The following is a 22150-nucleotide window of genomic DNA, read 5'->3' on the forward strand; positions in this document are numbered from 1 at the left end:
GATGGGTGAGCGCTATCCACCTGCTACAGATGGGGAAACCGAGGCACACAGACATTAGGGCCAGGATTTTAAAATGTGGCCTCTGAATGCTTCAGCATTGGGCCACCCAACTTAAAACACATGGGCCCTGATTCAGCAAGGTATTTAAGTATGTACCTAACTTTAAGTAGATGAGTAGCCCTACTGAAATCAAAGGGACTATTCCCATGGCTAAAGGCATGTGCTTGGGTTTCTTGCTGAATTCGGACCGCAGGGCTTGATTTTTCAGGGCTGCTGCGCATCCACAGCTCCCATTAACTGCAGCTCTAAGCACTGAACACTCCTGCAAATTAGGCCCTGCAAGAGCCACTCAAAAAAAGCTGATGGCAATTGTGAAAATTCTGCACAAGGTCACACCTTGAATCAGGGGGAGAGTGAGAGCAGAACCCAGCCCCCCTGATTCCCTCCCGTAACCAATAGCGGCATTACTTCCAGCCTCCGTGCCTAATGAGGAACTTAGTCATACATGTTACAAACTACTTCTCTTCTTTTTGTAGGTATTTCCGTTGTGAGTCATCCCTACCCCGGAGGACAGAGTAAAGAACAAGTCATGTAAGAGGTTTAATTTGGCTGGTACTTGCTGCTCTGATTCATTTAGTGGCAATAGAAGCAAAACAGCTACCTGGAAATCATGAAACACCTACATTGATCAATAACTTTTTTTGAGCAATCAAATTGCTTTTTTCACAAAAGCGAACCGTCTCCCCTGTATCTACAGAGCTACTGATTTCCCTTTGAGTTTCTTCCCAGAATCCCTGATAAATGTGGGGACATTATAGATACCGCATCAATTTTGGAGCACAGCCCTAACAATGACAATACATATTTTTCTTTCTGTCTTTCCAAACAATCTGCTGTCACAGTCCCCACCCTGCAAAGCCTTTCTGCCAGTCATAGTGCTTACTACCCTGAACCGTCTCTACAACCACTAGGGAATGTTGGCAGGATCAGGCCCTTGGTTTTTTTAAGCTATGAATATTGTCTTCTAAATCAGGGCGATCAAACATTGACTCTGTCTTTCTTCCCCTTGTCTCCTCAGGCTCAGTAGCTTGCTTGATATCCTAGTCTCAATGTCTGTCCTGATTGGCTACTCCATCACAACAGCCAGCTTTGTGCTTTATGTGGTAAAAGAACATCAAACCAAAGCTAAGCAACTGCAGCATATTTCAGGCATCGGTGTGACGAGCTATTGGGTGACTAACTTCATCTACGACCTGGTAAATGACTTAACTTTTATGCACAGAGAACAGGACTCCAGAGTGAAAAATCCCCACTTTTGTATTTAAAGTTCGTTATCTAGACTTATTAATATCATCACTACCACAGGAGCTAGGTTATCGTTCTCAAAAGCATTGCTGATTATTAATTGTGAACCATAACACTGGGGTATGTATAAAACTCAGCAGATTTATAAGAGATCAACATGGCAAAGACCAAAACTTGGGTTAGTTTTTAACATGTAGATGTCACATTGCCTTTGAAGTTAGATTGCAGAGGTGGAGTTGTTGTGGTCATCCAGGATTTATACATCTGGGTAAGGCTTATGGACCTGATCCTGCAGCTCCTAGTCCCATGAGTAAGGGCTGCAGGATATGACCCTATCTTCAGAACTCTACTGCAGATGGTAGATAATTTTGGAACCTTCAGAATACAAGATCCTACATTTGTAAACATCTCTTGGCTGAGATTTGAGAGATTGGAAAAGGCCAACTGGTGGGTTAAGTAATATAATATAGAAAGGTTTCCAAACTCCTAATGTCAAAGAAAGTTACCTTCTGTTACTGTTAGTCAGGTCAGGAGTGATGTGCTGTATATATCTAGACTTATCTGCCTCAAAAGGATCCCACACTTTTTTACGTCTTTTGAAAAGGTCCCTTTCAGGATTCCATAGTCCCCTTTGTCTTTGTTTTATGGTTTTTCAGCCATTATGGTGCTCAGAGGTCACATTTTCAAAGTTTTCTCCTCAACCATAAGGACCTAGGAACTTACTTAAATAAAAAAAAAAGCTGATTCCAAGCATTGCAAGGCTCATGACAAAATCATGACAACTGACAGCGCTGAAGATAATCTCAGTGGAGTGGCAATGAAACAGAACATTTTCACCCAGTAGATGATTCCCCAGCTCATCCGAGCTGAGGTTTATCTGACAGCAGAATTTACTTTCTCTTTTGTATTATTAAGGATTTCCCCCCACAAGTTTGTTTGGCTTGAAATTTAACTGATTCGTATTTTGGGTCATCATGATGTCAGAATTCTGGCATCCACTGTAAATGTTATCCTTTTCATACAGCTTCTCGTCCCACCCCCATACACTAACTCAGACTGGTGCCTCAGTCAGTTTCACATAGCTTGTGGCAGAAACTGTGCAGCGGAGTTTTTAGGCCTTGTCTACAGGGCGAGTCTTTTTTGTTTGTTTGTTTGTTTGTTTGTTTGTTTTTTAGCTACTGGCACGGTTGCCTTGGTAGTTAGGGTGCTAGCCAGAGACTTGGGAAACCTGGCTTCAATGCCCCCCTCTGCCACAGACTGTGTGACCTGGCTCAAGGAAGCCTCTCTGGGTATGTCTACACGGCAGCAGGGGAGACAGTGTGGAGCTAGCATGCTAAAAATAGCAGTGTGGATGTTGCTGCTTGGGCTAACCACCCAACCTCAAGGCTGGGAGGGCTTAAGCTTGGGTGGCCAGGCTGAGTGTCTGCTGGAGCTGCAATGTGCCTGCTCACAGCCATTTTTAGCATTCTATCTTGAGCCCTGTCTACCTGGCCTGGGAGGTTCCTGCCCAGCTGCCGTGTAGCCATACACTCAGTGCCTCAGTTTCCCCTCTTCAAAATGGCAATAATAGCACTGCCTTGCCTCACAGGGGTGTGGTAAGGGTACATTAATGACTGTGGGGCACTCAGGTATCATGGTGGGGTGGGGGGGCATATGAAGCACCTATGACCTGGCTCTTAGCATAGACGCTCTTTACGGCAGTGCAGCTTGAATGGTGTAGGTGCAGCTTACCTTGGCTTGCAAGCTGCATCAGCAGTGCAAATTGTGCCATGCTGATGTCAGTGTACCTACATTAGCAGTTTGCAATGCAGCTACACTGCTGGCTAAATCCCAGTGGAGGCAAGGCCTTAACATTGGATTAACTTCACATGAACCACTGGGGGCAGGAGCCATCTTTTGGTTCTGTGTTTGTACAGCCCCTAGCACAAGGGGGTCCTGGCCCATGACTAGGGTTGCAGGGCACCACTGGAATAGGAATAATAACAACAGGCCCCCTAGGGCCAAATGTTCAGAACTACCTGCCTAAGCCTGCTCATGGATTTGAGCAGTGGAACAAGCAGCTCCTGGTTGTGAGTGCAAACGAGGGATTTGAACACACCAGAAACATGGCCAGGTTTGAAGAATTGGCGCTGAGTCACTGGTCGTACACCTGTGACTGTGACTCTGGCCTGCCTCTGCTTTCATGCTCCAGGTTCTCAGGTTGGTGCTGGAGATTTTTAAATGAGCCTATTGAAATAGCCCTGGCGTTCTAACTGCAATCACTATTCAGCAGGCTGAAACTAATCCAGAGCTCTCAGCAACCGGATATTTCTCAGTGAACGCCTACCAGCAAATTCTCTGAAATCCCAAAGTCGGGGAAAAGAGGAACCGCTTGAGGAAGCTACTGTGTAGATCCCTGGCTTGACAGAGTATTGTAAACAGCAGAATGTGATTCTATAATAGGAAAGGCACGGGGCATTTCTCATTCACATCTAGGCCCTTTCATGCCCACGCTTCCTAGGGTTCAAAGCTGGAATGCTCCAGAGAGCCTCACAGAATGTATTCTCCTCTCCTATTGATGGACAGTTTACTGCACCTCTAGGGCAAAATTGAGACCTGGTGTCATTCCCTCCTCCATACAAGCTGCATGTAGCTCTATTAGAGTATTAATTATTCTGACTACGATACACTCTTTAATATCATTTCACAGGTTCTTTTTATGGTCCCGGTTGCCCTCTCAATAGGAGTTATTTCAGCTTTCCAAATACCTGCTTTCTTCAACGATAATAACCTAGTGGCTGTATTTCTTTTGATGATGATGTTCGGGTAAGTGTGTGGCTCAGTTACTTGAATATGACTCCATCGGGGGAGGGAAGGAGGGAGGGAGGGAATTTTGCTTAGGATTTGGAGTCCTGACCAAAGCTGTGTGACTCTCCCATCACCTCTCTCTTGGCAGAATTGGAGAGGCTGAACTGACCCCGTAATATAGATAGCACTTAATAAATGTTTACTAGTTAGCCTTCAAAAGGCTTGGGAGAGATGAGGCAAGAACTTTTATCCCCATTTTAGACAGGGGAAAACCAAAGGTGGCAGTTTAAGCTGTAAAGATTACAGAGACACAAGACACCATGGTTGGGGTGAATGATGCATGATTGTCCTTATTTCCTGTTTACACAGACTTTACCTGAACAGCAGCTCTAAATGTTCACAACTAACACCAAAAACCAATATGCTCAAGATCTCAGACACAGCCTAGATTGTAACTACAGCTGACTGAAACTATTCAAATGTCAAAATATCAGTGACATTCCCAAAAAAAAAAATTCTCAAAAAAAAAAATCAGGAAAATTTAGATAAATTTTGCCCTGTTTTTTTCTCAGCAAGCTTGTTTAAATTTTTTAAATTTCAACCAAAAAAATATCAGGATAAAATTCACAAAAACCTTTTTTCAACCAGCTCTCGCTGTAACTCAGCCATTCCTGACTCCCAGTCTGGTTCTCAGGAAGTATTTCTCTGCCGGAGTTAGAATTAAGCAGACAGGCCTGGGGAGATAAGAACCCTGGATGGCTGAGTCTTTCCTCAAAGTTTTCATTTTTAATTTGAATTGGGTCAGGACTACAAGGTCTTCAAGATCTTGACCTCAGCTAGTGTGGTTGCACAATTTTCATTTGCCATGAATACGTGTCATCAATGTTTTCCCCAAATTCCACCAGAAAGTTTTGATTTTTTTTCTCTTTCAACTTCCTGAGACACTGAAGTCCAAGTGCAGCCCCCATGTGGAAGGAAGGATGGTCTGGTGGTTAGGGCACTGACCAAGGCTATAGGAGGCCACAATTCAAGTCCCTGGTCCACCATAGACATCCTCTGTGACCTTGGGCGAGTCACTGTGCCTCATCTGTAAAATGGGGATAACTGAGAATAATAATTAATTCTCCCCTGCCTCAGAGCAGTGTTGTGAGGTTAAAGGGTGGTGAAGAGATCTGCTGATGAAAGGTGCTATATGAGAAATAGGCATCATTATTACTATAAGTTTCAGAGTAAATATGACTATACCCACCTGTGTGTAGCGAGTGAGGCAGAAGTTCCTGAGCTGAATTATTTTATTGCTGGTTTTCACCACTCTTTAAATTATTTTCATATTCTCTCTGCTGCAAATGATCTATAGATACGCAACGTTTTCATGGATGTACTTGCTGGCTGGGATCTTCAAGGAAACAGGAATGGCCTTCATAGTTTATGTCAGCCTCAACTTGTCCTTTAGCATTAATACCATCATTACTCACTCGGTTGTGTTTCTACTTTCCCAAGAAAAGGCTACTGATCAGGTAAGAACTCACTAACACTTTGGCCTTCTCTATATGATGAATCAGTCCTCACTAATGGAGTGTAAATTCTAGTGCACACTAGTGTGTTGCACATTAACTGGCCAGGGTGGATCCTGCTGCTGGCATGCACTGAAAGTTTCCATGTGTACGCTAATGTATCCCATTTTAAACAGTACTACTAATGCACCATGTAGAGAAGCCCTGTGTTAACTCTTAGAAAACTGATTGGTTTCCAAGGGCCTGAATCAAAGGCTACTGAAGTCAGTGGGAGTCTTTCCATTGATCTCAATGGGTTTTGGATCATACCCGTGGACTTCCATTATTTTTCAAGGTTTTGGGGGAGGTCAAGTAGGGGACATTACTCTAGAAATCTGGGGAGGTTCCCTATGTCCAAACATGGGGCAAGTGAGACTCTTTCTTCTCCATGTAATTTGCCCCACCCCCCACACCGTGGTTAGGAACCAGGAGTAGAGAGAGAAGCAGATGGGAGAAGACATCTGGGAGGGTGGAAACCAGATGCATGTGGGAGAGATCAGGGAATGAATGCAGGCCCACATTTTTGGGAAAGATGGTTGTATTGGGAGTTAAGTTCCTCCAGTGCAAATTACTGAGGCTGAGTACTCAGTGCCCGAAGGGCTACATCATGCCACATTAACCAGCAGATGAGCTTTCTGTCATCTAACTGTGAAATAAGTGCTCTCTACACTGAATTCCTGTCCGTGCAAAGGGAAAAGTGCCTCGAAGGCACTGATATTTCCCTAGAGTGGAGTACTGCTCTTTAATAGACCTGCTTCTCTTGTGCCTTAGAGAATCCGTCCTGGCTAAAATGTAAGGTTTGGTTTTGTTTGTTTATTACAAGGACAATTTCTTAATTAAAAAACAAAAAGGAATCTGCCCTCGTCCCATTGACAGGCAATACCTATTTACCAAACCCTTGTCATTGTCTAGCCACATCAGTATGGAGCCAATCTCCTTCCATGCTAATTTATTGCATATCCAATGTGCCGTGTGTAATGTCAGTCGTATTCAGCAGTCTTCACTGCTCGAGTTAGCTAATAACAATATTATACAATAGCTCTTCACTGCGAGGCTCAGTGCTTGGCTGTTTGTCATGCATTAGCAACTCCCTGGGCCAAACATGTCTCCTTGTCAGTGGGCATGGAGCTGCTTAACCAAGCAGAACCGATGCGCTTGTGCTACAGAAGAAGGATTTGGGTACTACCTGTGTCCCTTTGAGCTTCATGGGGATGCCCTGCAATTCAGCATGCAGCGGGTTGGATCCACAGCTCTGAGGCTCCATGGATGGGGAGCACATCAGCTGCAAGGGTTAGCGCAGCTAGATGGCTACCACAACTTCATGAAGAGCACCAGCCTGCAACCTGCTTACTTAGCTTTCCCTCACCTGGGCATTCCCTGCATCAGCCTCAGAGCACCGTTCTGTCAGCTGCCTGCTACCTGAGCAGAGCAAAGTAGCTGGAATAAGAGCCAAGGATCTGTACCAGGAAGTATGATCACTGGGTGCCATTTCCGAAGCACCTAGGGGAGTTAGGCACCAACTCCCAGGGACTTTCCCACCCTGAATTCCTTGCAATTGTGAAACAAACTGTTTCGGAGCTCTTTGCTGTTGATTTAGCTATGGTGTGAGATATGCCATTAAGCCCAAACAGGCGTCAGTCCCAATGCTGTCCCAAGAATAAAGTCACAATGATCATTAGTGTTTCTCTTCTTTCAGGGCTTGTATGATCTCTCTGAAATCTTGAGGCACGTTTTCCTGATCTCTCCACAATTCTGCTTTGGATATGGCTTGATTGAGCTGTCTCAGCACCAGGCGCTGATGGGCTTCTTAAAAGCCTACGGAGTGGATTACCCTGACAGAACCTTTGAGATGGACAGAATAAGCTCCAAGCTGCTTGGCATGTTTATTCAGGGCACTATATTCTTTGCAATTCGGCTCTTAATGCATGATGGGATGATTCAGAAAGTCTGGTCTAGTATATTAGAGTAAGTAACATCTGTATTCCTACAATGAATGTAGATTAAAACAGAGCTCAGTGCTTTAATCGTTGACATTGTCATCATTATCAATTATTATTATTTTGCATAGCTCCATAAACTTACACAGCACTTTGCAAACCCAGTGTGAGCTCTCTCTGCTGGCAGTTCCCATATCTACCTGTGGTTATAGTGATGACTAATGGAAATGTGTGGGCCTTAATTTTTTGTTGCACCTCCCTCTCTATGGGCATTGGGGGTAATGGCTTACCTGCCCTACTTCTGCATGTGCTGGATAATTCCAGTCCCCGGGAGTGGGGAGGTATTCATTATTGTAATACCTGTGTAGGCCTGTGAGTTCAATTTTAAAGAATGTATCCATTCTGTGTTGGAAAGGCAACTCAAAGGGCTGCCATTTCAGGTGCCATGGGATATTGATGGATTGATCGAAAGAGTGGCTCTGGGGTCAGCAGATCCAGAGCCCCTTCAATGCATTCAGTGGCATCATGAGCCCAAGCTGATTTGGGTTCACTTCATGCATGAGCTGCCCCCCAAATTCTAATGGTAAAAACTGTCACCAAAACCGAAAGCTGCCATGATGTAGGACCGACACCGAAAGCAATGCATTTGTTGAATACAAGGAAAAGCTTCATAAAGAAAGAACATTTGTTTTTAAGCTTCGTACATGGAATAATAACAGAGAGTTTTAAATTAATATAATGAGAACATATAATAGTATCTCATTTCAATTTTACTGAAAAGACACTAAGTCCTCTGCACACACAGATCCGGAATGTAAAATCATCTGTCTCCTACTCCTTCAGATTCCTGTTCGACAAAGTGCATGGCAGGCCACCGCGTCTGTTGGAGGCAGCTGATGAAGACAAAGATGTTCAGGCTGAGAGGGAGCGGGTTGAGTCTGGCCAAGCAGATGTCGACATGGTACAACTCCAGAGCCTCACCAAGATCTACCATCTTCCTCTCAGAAGGATCATGGCAGTCAAAAATGTCAGCATTGGAATCCCAGCAGGAGAGGTAAGCAAGCAGGCTATGGCAGCAGAAGCCTATCCTATAATAAAGGAAACTGAAAATGTCCTCCAAGCCACGTCCTTATTGTCTTCCCAATCCCTGCTTAAGACTCAGGAAAACCATCTGACAGCAACTACGTAAGTGGTGAGCTGAGACTACTACTTATTGGACAATAACTTGCTTTATTGGTACCTCATCCTTCCTTTCTTCCCTCTGGTATTCGTCACCTCCATCTATTGAGTGTCATTGATTATTTGTATTATAGTAAAGTCCAGAGACCCTAATTGGAATCGGAACCCCCTTGTGCTAGGTATAGCTTGGACATAGGGCGACAGACGGTCCTTGCCTCAAAGAGTTTAAATAGACAAGACAAAGGAAGGGTGGGAGGGAAACTATGATAATCTAGAGAGTGAATTCCAGCAGGGACTGTCTTTTTACTGTGTGTTTATACAGCGTCTAGCACAATGGTGTCTTTATCATTGATTGTTTGTTGTCATGGATTTACAGTTACCATTAGAAAGGTAGTCATGACTCTTTATTCAGGCTGTATTGGGCTTGGAAAATGGGATGGGCAGCTGGAGAGGCAGTGTGGTCCAATGGATGGGATTAGGAGACCTGGGTTCTGTTCCTGTCTCTGCCACTGGCCTGCTGGGTGATCTTGGGCAAGGCCAGAATTGATGAGATCCCAGTTTGACACCAAGAGCCAGATTTTCAGAAGGGCTTAGCACCCTGGGTAAATGGGAGCTGACTCTTTTTGAAAATCTAGCCTCTGATCTGAGTGGGGGAGATTTTCAAAGGCATAAATGGCAGATACACCCTAAATCCCATGGGAAGTCAGTGGGAATTAGACTCTTAACTGCCATTTGTGTATTTGACTCTCTCTCCCTCTATACCTTTGCGTCCTCTCCCATCTGTCTGTGTCTGCAGGACCAGGGCCTATCAATGGTACTAAGTGTCTGTACAGTGTCTATGACTTACTATGGGTCTGTCTACACTGCTGTAGGAGGTATGATTTGAAGCACATGTAGACATATTGAGCTAGCTTTAATCTGGCCAGTGTAGGTACCAGTAACAGTGAAGCTGCAGCAGCATGGGATTGCAAGGGTAAGATGATCAGGATTTGATCCTTCACATGGCCTACATATGAAAATGCACTTTGCAATAAAAGGAATGATAGTATTAAAGACCCATCCATTATTTCCTACTATGTTAAACAGAGGAGCCTAATACACACTGCAATACACTGCCCCATAAACAACCACCATTATAATATTTATATGCACTTTGACTGTCTGAGCCTTTTCCATAATCTGTTTTGCTCAAGGGCCAGGGGAGGAGAAGTGACAAGTCGCATTGAGCACTCACTGCATAGCAATACTTTAGCATTAAATGCAGCATGCTAAATGTCTCTCTTTCTGTCTCATAAACCAGTGCTTCGGGCTGCTTGGCGTGAATGGCGCTGGAAAGACAACTATCTTTAAAATGTTAACTGGAGACATCGGGGCTACCAGTGGAAGATTGAGAGTCCGGGATCAAACTGGGTATGGAGGATTAGATATCCGGAAGTGATGTATCAACAAGGCTATCTGGAAAACAATTTGTCACTTACCCCGGCTCGGATGGATCAACAAAGCAAATTAAAAAGAGTTAGACTTAATCAAAAGCAGAAAATTCAGCCCTTTAAAAATACTATATTTACTTCCTCGGGTCTTCAGTCTCATTTCACTGACACATTTTTATGCTGGTGCAACTCCGCTGGTGTCAATGGAGTTTCTCCTGGTTTACACCACTGTGAGATCAGAATCTGGCCCTTAGTCATTCAGAGCCTGATTCTGTCACCCTTTCTCTTGTTGAATAATATCCCATTCCACAACTGGTCCCACTGAAATCAGTGGGTCTGATGATGGAGTAAAGTGCTACTAGACATGAGTAAGGCTGCGATTCTGTCACAGAGGTCATGGAAAGTCATGGATTGCACTAGCCACTGCTGGAGTGGCCCCAGGACCAGCCGCTCAGGTGGTCCTCGGGGCCAGCCGCACTAGGGTGATCCCCTAGGCAGCTGGCCCCAGGGATCACCCAAGCAGCAGTCCTTCGGGTGACCGGAGCAAAGACCCTGGGGAGCACCAAAGCATCAGTCCTGGGGGCAGCCCCGGGTAGTGCTGGAGCGGCAGCGGTTCCGGGGGGCGGCCAGAGCAGGGCCCAGAGGCTGTCAGGAGAGCGGTCTCTGGGGGCCTGGGAGCAGCAGGCCATGGGGGGCAATCAGCCTCCACGGCTGGAACAGGGGCCCCACAGCGCAGAGATTTAATCATCATGGGTATTTATAGTAAAAGTCATGGACAGGTGAATTTTTGTTTATTGCTTGTGACCTGTCTGTGACTTTTACTAAAAATACTCATGTCTAAATCTTAGCCTTAAACATGAGTAAGGACACTGGAAACTGGCCCATCAAACCACTGGACGTACAAGCAGTGTGAGGTACTACTCAGTATGAGACACACAATCCTTCCTTTTAGGAGCTAAGAACGTCAGATCTGCACAGGTCGTTATATCCTGAATTAAGAGCATTCCTGCTCCAGTGAGGGCTACATTTCCCCCTTTCCTTCCTGTTTAATAGAGCATACAGGAGACTTATGAAGTGTTTATAAAATGACCTTTCATCTTTCCTGATCCAGATCCCTGAGTGACATTGATGACACCCACTGGTCGCTCTTTGGCTACTGCCCTCAAGAAGATGCCTTGGATGACTTGCTGACGGTGGAAGAGCACATGTACTACTATGCTCGGCTACACGGCATCCCAGAGAAAGAGATTAAAGGAGTGAGTAGACCCGTATGACTGAAGAGTTCCCTTGGGACCCAGTCAAGTCAGTGAGAGTCTTTGCATTGACTTCAGTGGTCTTGATCAAGGCCATTATGTGTAATAATAAACAATGAGGGTGACAATCATGAATTTCCAACCTGGGACTCCCTTGCTTTGTGGCTAGATGGGTGTGGGATGGTCACAGAACTTGACTGTTTTGTAACACAGGGTCACAGTATGGAACTGACTTAGAACTGGGCAGTGCCGTTAAAACTCTCCCTATGTAGACATCTGTGCAAATACTCCATTGACTTCAGTAGTAAGCGTTTACTAGTTCAAGTCCTAAGTGAACTGGGATTTATAAAAGGGATTAGTAAAGGTTGTGTCCCTGATGTATTTATACCAGGGGGTCTTTGTGATATCGTTGAACTCCTATGTATTTTAACAGGTATTTCAAAGCAAATCTCCACACTTCAAAGACTTCTGTGGAGTGAAACCCAACCTGGCAGCAATATGTTATTTCAAAGGACATTTAATTATAGTATCTGAACCGCCAGATACTGAGGGCTAGATCCCTACCTGATGTAAATCGGTGTAGCTCTGTTGAAGTCATTGGAGCTACACTGATTTGCACCTATTGTGGATTGGGTCTTGAATTGTTGGCAAATACATACTTGTTCCAGATATTCTATGGTTGGTCTAATTCTCAGTGTAAACCAAGTTTTTTTTATTATTATTATTTATACCCACAGATTGTACGTCAGCTTCTTCATAGACTTAATCTGATGCTGTACAAAGACAGAGTCACCTCGATGTGCAGCTATGGCACTAATAGAAAGTTATCAACTGCTCTGGCCCTCATTGGTAATCCATCAATTCTATTGCTGGTAAGGAATCAGAAATTTTGGGATGAAAAGATCCGTAGCTTTTAAGGCCAGAAGGGACCATTTTATCATCTATTCTGACCTCCCGTCTGTAGCCTTGGATAAGTTTAGAGTGCAAATTGCATCAGTCACTCATAACAGGTTCTTTTACTCAGCAGCTACATAAGAAATGTTGCTGAGTTGGAGATTGGTGAAGCACACACAGAAACTATGGACTTTAGTTGTACAGACAAGTATAACTGAAATGATAGAAAAATCAATATGTATAAGTACAGTGAAGTGGTTTACTGCATTGTGCATACTTGCAAGCTTATGGAGGCCATTAGAAGTGAAGATGGAAAGAAGAGTAAGTGGAGGTCACCATAGGTGGTGATGACGGTTTTGGCTGTCGCTTACACTGTCATTCTGATGATCCCAATTAAAGGTTGGATTTACAACTTATTTTATATCTCAGACCTTCTTCCCCTGAACACCCACACATGTCCCATGACCATGGTTAGATCATTTTCTGGCCTTTGGTCCATTTATGGTTGTCTGGGAAACCATAATTGGTGTTATGATTGTTGACATAGCTTTTTGCATTAATACTTTTCCCAGCGTTTCCAATATATTAATGAAGTTAACCTCATGGTTACACATACTAAAAATCCCCTAGAAGTTCATTAGCATTCCATTAATTTGTTCTTTGCTGTGCACTTGTGTGTTGTAATGCATTCATTGCTAAATCGTATAATCCTAGGTCACTCATAACTAATAAAAGCAATTTTATTACATGCAATATTTTTATATATATATATATATATATATATCAAGCTTACCTCATAACCTCTGTAGGATGCGGTTAGGGGTCACAGGTCAACATATATAACACAGGCCATGGGAGTTACCCCTGTAGTGAGCCCAATAAGTTGTGTTTGATTTAAGCATTTCTTCTGGAAAGGCATCAGGTCTCCATTTGAAGACATCAAGAGATGGAAAATCCACCACTTCCCTTGGTAGTTTGTTGCAATGGTCACTGACAAATGTGTGTCTTATTTCTAATTTGAATTGATCTGTTTTTTACCTTCCAGCCATCGGTTCTTGTTATGCCTTTCTCAGCTAGATTAAAGAGCACTTTAGTTCCCACTATATTCTCCTCAGGAGGGTACTTACACAATGTAATCAAGTCACCTCTCAATCTTCTTTTTTGATAAGCTAAACAGATGGAGCGTTTTAAGTCTCTCACTCTAAGGTATTCTTTGTTCCTATCTTCAAATTATTTTGTGGCTCTCCTCTGCACCCTCCCCAATTTGCCAATAGATTTTTTTAAAATGTAGACACCAGAACTGTATGAAGTATTCCAGGCATGGTCTCACCCAGGAGTTCTCAAACTTGGGCCACGGCTTCTTCAGGGTAAGTCGCTGGCGGGCCGCGAGATGCTTTGTTTACCTGAGCATCCACGGGTACGGCCACTCACAGCTCCCACTGGCTGCAGTTCGCCATTCCCAGCTAATGGGGAGCTGCGGGAAGTGGCGCGGGCCAGGCCACCGCTTCCCACAGCTCCCAATGGCTGGGAACGGCGAAACGCAGCCAGTGGGAGCTGCGAGGGGCCATACCTGCGGACGCTCAGATAAACAAAGCGTCTCGCGGCCCACCAGGGGCTTACCCTGAAGAAGCCGTGGCCCAAGTCTGAGAACGCCTGGTCTAACCAATGCTGTTTACAGAGATCATTATCCTCCTGACTGTACATGTCTGAAATGCCCCTACTTCAGTCGAGCAGCAGTAGAGAGAAATCCAGAGGCTCTGCATGAGTGCTTCTTCATGGATACTATATTGTGTCTACCTATTGCTCTTAAAGGGAAAGGAACCAAAAATGCTATCACACTATTCCATACTTATTGTCTCTCTACAACTTCCATATCAGATTTAAGATGAGATCACACCCTCCATGTTATAGCAAGAAGGGGATGAAAGGAGCAGATAGCTTGTACCAGTGGCCCCAAACTGCCATGGGGTGAAAAACAGAACCAGAACAGTAGTGTCCTTTTAAGATACAATCTAGAAAGCATATATCTCTTGCCACATGGAGGATATTAGAACGTTTCACCTAAATGGAGCTTAACATTTTCTTCTTATATTATACTGGAGTTTTGCTCTGAAGTAGCATCATAACTGAAATGTTCTCTTTGTGCAAACTGCCATTTGCTGTTGTCAATGAAATGCCTCAAGCAGTGGGTCTGGCTTTGATGTAAGAGTCACAGATGTTTCTCTCTCGAGGGCTACCCACAAGTTTTAGTCACCCTTTCCTGAGCTGGGAACGGACACACACACAACATTCCATACATGCACACCCAAAGTTGCAATTCAGATTTCCCAGTCAGGCTTTTCACTTGCAGTTCTCCAAGGGATGGCCCTAGCACACAAAGTTTAGTTAACCCAGCATCCAGAAGTGGCCAATGTTTAAATTACTCCCATACCACCTAAGCAATTGTTTTTCTCTGGCCCTTCTCCTGCTCCTATTGGCCTCATGGTCTGCTTTCCTCAACAAGCCTCACCTGGCCTTTCAGGATTAAATCAGGGCAATTAGCCCCAGCCTTTTCTGCTTAATTGTTGTTAAGGCAACCAGCCTTATTCCCATGTGTCAGCACTCTTTGGGCTCATAGGAAAGAAAAGGAAGTGTGAGAGGATCAGAAAATGTTTCAGTGTAAACAAACATAACAGAGAAGGGGGAAAAAACAAAAGAAGATGATCTTTCAGACTCCATTCATATCACATTCACTCAGTCACACCACAGGCAACGTAACTACAGAAACCAACCCCACAAAGTACCAGACCACCCTGCCACTGCTGTGTTGTAAATTCTGCAACACTTGGTGATCAGTTTTCCAAACATTGGGCCAGATGGGCACAGCTCTGATTTACACCCGTTGAAGAGCCACCCCTAAATTGATAAAATTCCTTCTAACTTTAGCTTCTCTTTTTATCTATAAAATCCCAATAAAAAGGGAGAAGAGGAGGTTGTCTAAGCACAAGTTTCTTTCTGAATAACAAGCTGTTTTCTTTCTGCTTCGTATAATACATTGTCACCAACAATAACCATTCTACAATAGGAAGCTGGCTGGTAATTTTGTTGATGATGAATGAGGTGGGGCACAACATACTGTTACTCATCTGTAGCGTATTGTCTATGGAATCCTGAAGACAGAAAACTTGTTTGTCCGTAAATGAAGTAGATATTACCCAGAAGACAAAGTGCAGTCTGGTATTACCTCCTGTTTGGATCAGAGCTACAATTTATTAATAAGTTGTTATTTATAGAAGTGTGAAATAAAACGTCTACACAGAGGGAGGTTTATCTGTGGCACCTCAGAGTCAGTTTTGCTCTGGGAAAAGTAAGGCTGAGATTTTCAAATTAATTGATTTGAAATTAATGGGAAGTGGGTTTCCAAATCCTCTAGGCAGCCAAAGTGTTGGTAAATTAGTGTAATGTTTGGATAAGGCCCGTAGCAGTGGAGAGGGCTGTGCCACAGACCTTCTGTGTGAATTCGGACAAGTCATTTCCCCTCTGTGTCTATGTAGTTTGTAAGCTCTTTGGAGAAGAGACTTCCTCTTAGTATGTGTTTGTACAATGCCTAGCACAAGGGGGTCCCATCCTAGACACTACCATCATACATATAAATAATACTAATAATACAGACCAAAAGCGCCATATAAGGGCGAAGTGGTTGTGTTGGTATTCGTAGTGTCTGTAATGACAATTCTAAACAGAGAGCAGGTATGGAGAGGAACAGAAATGACATTTTCTTTACTATTTAAACTTACAATCTGGGGTGGGGGGTGTTATTTTTTAAAGGATGAACCAAGCTCTGGAATGGATCCTAATGCTAAACGACACCTTTGGAAAATCATCTCTGAGGAAGTACAGAACCAATGTTCAGTGATACTCACTTCCCACAGGTAGAGTTTACTGGCTGCCTTTATGCTTTATTAAGCCCAAACTAAAACCGCACATTGGAACACCCTAGAACTTTGGGGGCACTGAAATTTAAACACACTTCCAGTTCCAAGTTTTCCAAGTCTGTATAATGGACTGAATCCTAATCCTGAATCACAGCAGCAGCAAATTTATCTGGATCTAGATTATGCTGCTTGAGCCCATCTTTAGTAACATCCACCTGCAATAACATATAATAAGAAAATCCAAGAAGATCTTCCAGGAAGTGCTGAACACTTCCTGGAAATGTGTGATTGCTCTGCATTAAATGGATCCTTGGCCCAGATCCTTGAAGGTATTTAACGCCCTTAAATATCTTTGAGGTCCTGGGCCCTCCCTATCCTAGTGGAATAGGAGCCAGCTAGAGAGTTCAGGTGATTAAGATGATGAGTTACAGGTTAATTTCCTGTGTAGCTCATGGGAAACCATTAATGCTCTGGCCATTAGAGTGTCTTTTATTCCCATTCAGTGACTCTATAGAGCATGGGTGGCCAAACTTACTGGCCTGCCGAGCTGCATATGACAATCTTCAGAAGTTCAAGAGCCAGGGAGCACCTGCCGGGGCTTGGAGCTTCTGCCCTGCGGGAGGCACCTGCTGGGGTTTGGGGCTTCAGCCCCACTCCTGCTGAAGCCCCGAGCCACGGGAGGCGCACCCCGCCAGGCTGAAGTCCCGAGATCCCCCCTCCCCACAGGGCAGAAGCCCTTATTCCAGCACCCTGTTGCAAGGCAGAGGTCCTGAGCTCCCCACCACCCAGTCTGGTGGGTGGAGAATGTGGGAAGCAGGAGGAGGGGGTGCTCCGTGAGCTGCACTTTAACTATAAAACGAGTCACAGTTTGGCCACTCCTGGTATAGATTTCAGAGTAGCAGCCGTGTTAGTCTGTATCCGCAAAAAGAACAGGTGTACTTGTGGCACCTTAGAGACTAACAAATTTATTAGAGCATAAGCTTTCGTGGGCTACTGCCCACTTCTTCAGATGCTTCTCTGTTTGCTTTTCAGCATGGAAGAATGTGAAGCTCTCTGTACCAGGCTGGCTATTATGGTGAATGGACGTTTCCAGTGCCTTGGCTCTTTGCAGCATATTAAGAGCAGGTCAGTCAAATGTATCTTCTCTCCTTTCACTATATTGCATTTAGAGCCAGATGCCCAGCTAATGTAAAACCGGGGAGCTCCACTGAAGGCAACTGAAATATGCTGGTTTACGTCAGCTGAGGGTCTAGCTGTGTGTACTCAGGGCATTAGCACGTAGTGAACAAACCCTGGACGTCACTGAAAGCCTTTCTGCCTTTTGTTTCTGGGAATCTGTGATAAATAATGGTGGGGGGCTGGCTGGCAAATCAGAGTTCGGTTTTGTGACGAATGTCAGGGTTTTGGCACTGGGTTTCATTCTGCAGCTGAACAAATCCAAGGCTTTTCATCATGTCTGAGAGTGAGAGAGACCCACCCCAGACTAGCCAACACTCAGCTGTAATGAGGGGGACTAAGTTCAAGGGCCTGGTCCACAACAGGCAGATCAGGGACTTGAACCAGGGTCACCCACATCCCAAGTGAGTTCTCTAGCTCTGCTTGGATTCTCTGGGGTTGGTTGGGAGCCCTCTCTCCCTCTCGCATCCAGGACCTGAGAGCATTCTACAAATCAACACTTGCCAATGAAAAAACATTTCGTTAAGAAATTCTCAACCAGCTCACTCAATAATACATGGTCAGCCTCCATGAAGCTTTTGTTCAGTGTTGGAGAGGCATGTGCCTCTACCCAGATGACACAATAATTTGGTCGACTTTAATGTAGAAATTAAAAACATATGATGGTGATGAACTTCACAGCTTATTAATGATCACCCTGACTAGACTGCTGATGCTGTTGACTTCACTGGAGATATTCCGGGGCTGGATTTGTTTCCCAAGAGCTCCCAGCAAGGCTACTTGACTCTCTTGTGTCTGTTCCGTACCTGCTGTGCAGCATGCATTCTGATTTTCTGTCTAGGTTTGGAAGAGGATTCACCGTGAAAATGCACTTGATGAGCAGCGCGGTCAGCACAGAGGCTCTGACGGAGTTAATGCAGTCCCACTTTCCAAATACATGCCTGAAGGTAAGCAGGATAGATCAGACCAGATGCTGGGGGAACTGAGAACGGGATCCCATCTCAAACCTGTTATATTCACAACAGATATCTTGTAAGCTTCTTCTGACCACAGCTTTGACTCAGCAATAGCTGCCCAGAGCATTATGCTCTCAAAGCATAGGGGAATTGCAACTCTCTCTTCCAAAGCAGAGGCAAGGCTCAGATTTACAGAGCTGCCAAAAGAGTTTGGACACCAAGGTCCAATTAATTTTAGTGGAATTAAAGCATCCAGATTTCCTAGGTGGCTTTAAAAACACAGCCAAAAGGTGACGGTGAGCATGCAAGAAAGGAGTGAGTCTAATCAGGCAACTCCGTACTCACTTGAGTAATCCCATTGATGTCAGTGCTACAGAAGGCTGTAGTTGTCTAGCTCCATTTGTTTTCAGAGGGTGCTGGGATTACTCAGTGCCTCTGGTAATAGAATTACATTGGCATCAAAGTGGAGTAACACAGTATTGAAGCAGGACCAGCCAACTCTCTAGCTTAACCCCAACTTTCAAAGTCATCCATCCAAACTACAAATTGGAAATACCACATCTTCCCTGAAGACCCTAGTCCATCATGCACTTTAGTCTTCCCCAAAAGCCTAAGATAATAGAAGTTTTAGTTGGATCCTCACATAGATTCCAGAAAATACCTGATATTTGTTGCACAACAATATTTCCCACGCAAGAAATTTCTTCTCCAGCTTTCTCAGTCTTCACCGAGATATTACAGAATGGACTAACTAGCCCATCAGCTGGGGAGTAGCTTTACCAGCCAGAGAAGGGAAATAAAGCTCCAGACCCCTATCTTCCTAAGGCCTGTTCCTCAGGGCTTGTTTATTCGCCACCAAAGAGTACCACAAACATAAAGCAACTCACTGGAAACACATGAGGCCAGCAGTCCTCAAAGTGTGGGTTGTGACCCCAAACTGGATTGCGACCCCATTTGGATGGGGTCACCAGGGCAGAGAGTCCCAACACCAAGCTCTGGGATTGGCGGTGGGGTTGAAACCCTAAACCGCCGCTTCAGAGGCGGCGGTGGGGGGCTGAAGCATTTTTTATTTAAAATACTAACTATTCTGAGGGCACTGAGATTGTGTAGTAATTTTTCTTGTCAGAATGGGGTTGCGGTGTAATGAAGTTTGAGAACCGCTGCACTAGGCAGCCATTGCCCATAGGCTTTTCTCAGTTGAATGAGTCAGAAAGGGAGAAGACACATCCTCCCCCTTAATTCCATTTTGAGTCAGCTTCCCCTACCTTTTTATATTGCACCCAAGCAGCTGTATGACCTGCCGGGACCCGTTAACCTTTTACAGCCTGCAGCACCTTGACTTTATCACACTACTGTTGTTCCCACAGGACCGGCATCTCAATACGGTAGAATATCACGTGCCCATCTCCGCAGGAGGAGTAGCAAACATATTTGATCTTCTGGAAACCAACAAAATAGCCTTCAAAATTAGGCACTTCTCAGTGAGTCAAACCACTCTAGAAGAGGTAAGAAATTCAGCATATGTTTCAGACGTGAACTGATTACCAGACACATTAGACCACATATTGAAAGGGGTTTCATTCCACTCGCCTTTTGAGTGCACACACCTGAACGTGCATTTTCTAGCACTTCTGTCTCCAGATGCATATGGTAGTGCTGGGAAAACGCACAAGCAAAGTTGTGTGAAAATGTGGCCCAAAGGACGTAGTCTGCCCTCAGTCACGCTGGTGCAGTACTGTTGATGTCACTGGGACTCCATAGCTGTAAATGAAGGCAGAATTTCAACCCACATTTTTCAGAGGTGAAGGGTGGTCTTGTGGGTAGGGGCCCAGATTGGCAGTCAAGAGCTGTGGCTTCAGTACCTGGCCCTCCTACCATTGATTTCAGAAGTTATTCACTCTCTCTGTATGCTTCATTTCCCTATCGGTAAAACGGGGATGATAATATTCCTTTCTCCCAGCTTTTGCTTGTCTAGTTAGACTGCCAGCTCTTTATGGCTGCTCTTTTCTTAGTATGAACTAGATCTTCAACGGATGTAGGTTGCCATAGCTCCATGGACACTTCAGTGAAGCTATGTCAACGTATGCCAGCCAAGGATCTGCCTCTCTCTCTATTTATATAATGGGACCCCAATCTCAGTTGGGGCTTCTAGATTCTGCTGTAATACTCATTTTGTTTATGATTATTTGTGACGTGGTGCCATAGTTACCTTCCCTCCATTTCCACTTCAAAACATTTTTTCACTAGTATACAGATATTGTAGGAAGATCCCAAGTTTAAGGGCTACTTTGAGTTATGCCTGCTAGGACCATCCCATTGGCAGGGGATAGCTGGAGCACTAGGCTCTGCAGTCATGCCCCTAAGGTGACCCACTTTTAGAATCATAGAATATCAGGGTTGGAAGGGACCTCAGGAGGTCATCTAGTCCAACCCCCTGCTCAAAGCAGGACCAATCCCCAACTAAATCATCCCAGCCAGGGCTTTGTCAAGCCTGACCTTAAAAACCTCTAAGGAAGGAGATTCCACCACCTCCCTAGGTAACCCATTCCAGTGCTTCACCACCCTCCTAGTGAAAAAGTTTTTCCTAATATCCAACCTAAACCTCCCACACTGCAACTTGAGACCATTACTCCTTGTTCTGTCATCTGCTACCACTGAGAACAGTCTAGCTCCATCCTCTTTGGAACCCCCTTTTAGGTAGTTGAAAGTAGCTATCAAATCCCCCCTCATTCTTCTCTTCTGCAGACTAAACAATCCCAGTTCCCTCAGCCGCTCCTCGTAAGTCATGTGCTTCAGCCCCCTAATCATTTTTGTTGCCCTATGTTGGACTCTTTCCAATTTTTCCACATCCTTCTTGTAGTGTGGGGCCCAAAACTGGACACAGTACTCTAGATGAGGCCTCACCAATGTCGAATAGAGGGGAATGATCACATACCTCGATCTGCTGGCAGTGCCCCTACTTATACAGCCCAAAATGCCGTTAGCCTTCTTGGCAGCAAGGGCACACTGTTGACTCATATCCAGCTTCTCGTCCACTGTAACCCCTAGGTCTTTTTCTGCAGAACTGCTTCCTAGCCATTCGGTCCCTAGTCTGTAACAGTAAACGGGATTCTTCCTTCCTAAGTGCAGGACTCTGCACTTGTCCTTGTTGAACCTCATCAGATTTCTTTTGGCCCAATCCTCTAATTTGTCTGGGTCCTTCTGTATCCTATCCCTACCCTCCAGCATATCTACCACTCCTCCCAGTTTAGTATCATCTGCAAACTTGCTGAGAGAGCAGTCCACTCCATCCTCCAGATCATTAATAAAGACATTGAACAAAACCAGCCCCAGGACCGACCCTTGGGGCACTCCGCTTGAAACTGGCTGCCAACTAGACATGGAGCCATTGATCACTACCCGTTGAGCCCGACAATGTAGCCAGCTTTCTATCCACCTTATAGTCCATTCATCCAGCCCATACTTCTTTAACTTGCCAGCAAGAATACTGTGAGAGACCATATCAAAAGCTTTTCTAAAATCAAGGAACAACACATCCACTGCTTTCCCCTCATCCACAGATCCAGTTATCTCCTCATAGAAGGCAATTAGGTTAGTCAGGCATGACTTGCCCTTGGTGAATCCATGCTGACTGTTCCTAATCACTTTCTTCTCCTCTAAGTGCTTCAGAATTGATTCCTTGAGGATCTGCTCCATGATTTTTCCAGGGACTGAGGTGAGGCTGACTGGCCTGTAGTTCCCCGGTTCCTCCTTCTTCCCCTTTTTA

General features: G+C 44.7%; 1 protein-coding gene across 1 annotated transcript in view; it reads left to right on the forward strand.

Annotated features, from left to right (window-relative positions):
* ABCA12 (ATP binding cassette subfamily A member 12) overlaps positions 1 to 22150 on the forward strand; it is a 132721-nt gene that overhangs the window by 108804 nt on the left and 1767 nt on the right. The window contains exons 41-53 of the mRNA XM_054044866.1: positions 537 to 591; positions 1079 to 1256; positions 3995 to 4110; positions 5450 to 5609; positions 7342 to 7610; positions 8426 to 8636; positions 10062 to 10171; positions 11303 to 11447; positions 12182 to 12316; positions 16146 to 16249; positions 17285 to 17377; positions 18270 to 18375; positions 19752 to 19889. Of these exons, the coding sequence (XP_053900841.1) occupies positions 537 to 591; positions 1079 to 1256; positions 3995 to 4110; positions 5450 to 5609; positions 7342 to 7610; positions 8426 to 8636; positions 10062 to 10171; positions 11303 to 11447; positions 12182 to 12316; positions 16146 to 16249; positions 17285 to 17377; positions 18270 to 18375; positions 19752 to 19889 (1820 nt within the window). The remainder of the gene's footprint in view (positions 1 to 536; positions 592 to 1078; positions 1257 to 3994; positions 4111 to 5449; positions 5610 to 7341; positions 7611 to 8425; positions 8637 to 10061; positions 10172 to 11302; positions 11448 to 12181; positions 12317 to 16145; positions 16250 to 17284; positions 17378 to 18269; positions 18376 to 19751; positions 19890 to 22150) is intronic.

This window comes from Malaclemys terrapin, chromosome 11 (assembly GCF_027887155.1).
Source record: "Malaclemys terrapin pileata isolate rMalTer1 chromosome 11, rMalTer1.hap1, whole genome shotgun sequence".
Classification (NCBI taxonomy): domain Eukaryota; kingdom Metazoa; phylum Chordata; order Testudines; family Emydidae; genus Malaclemys; species Malaclemys terrapin.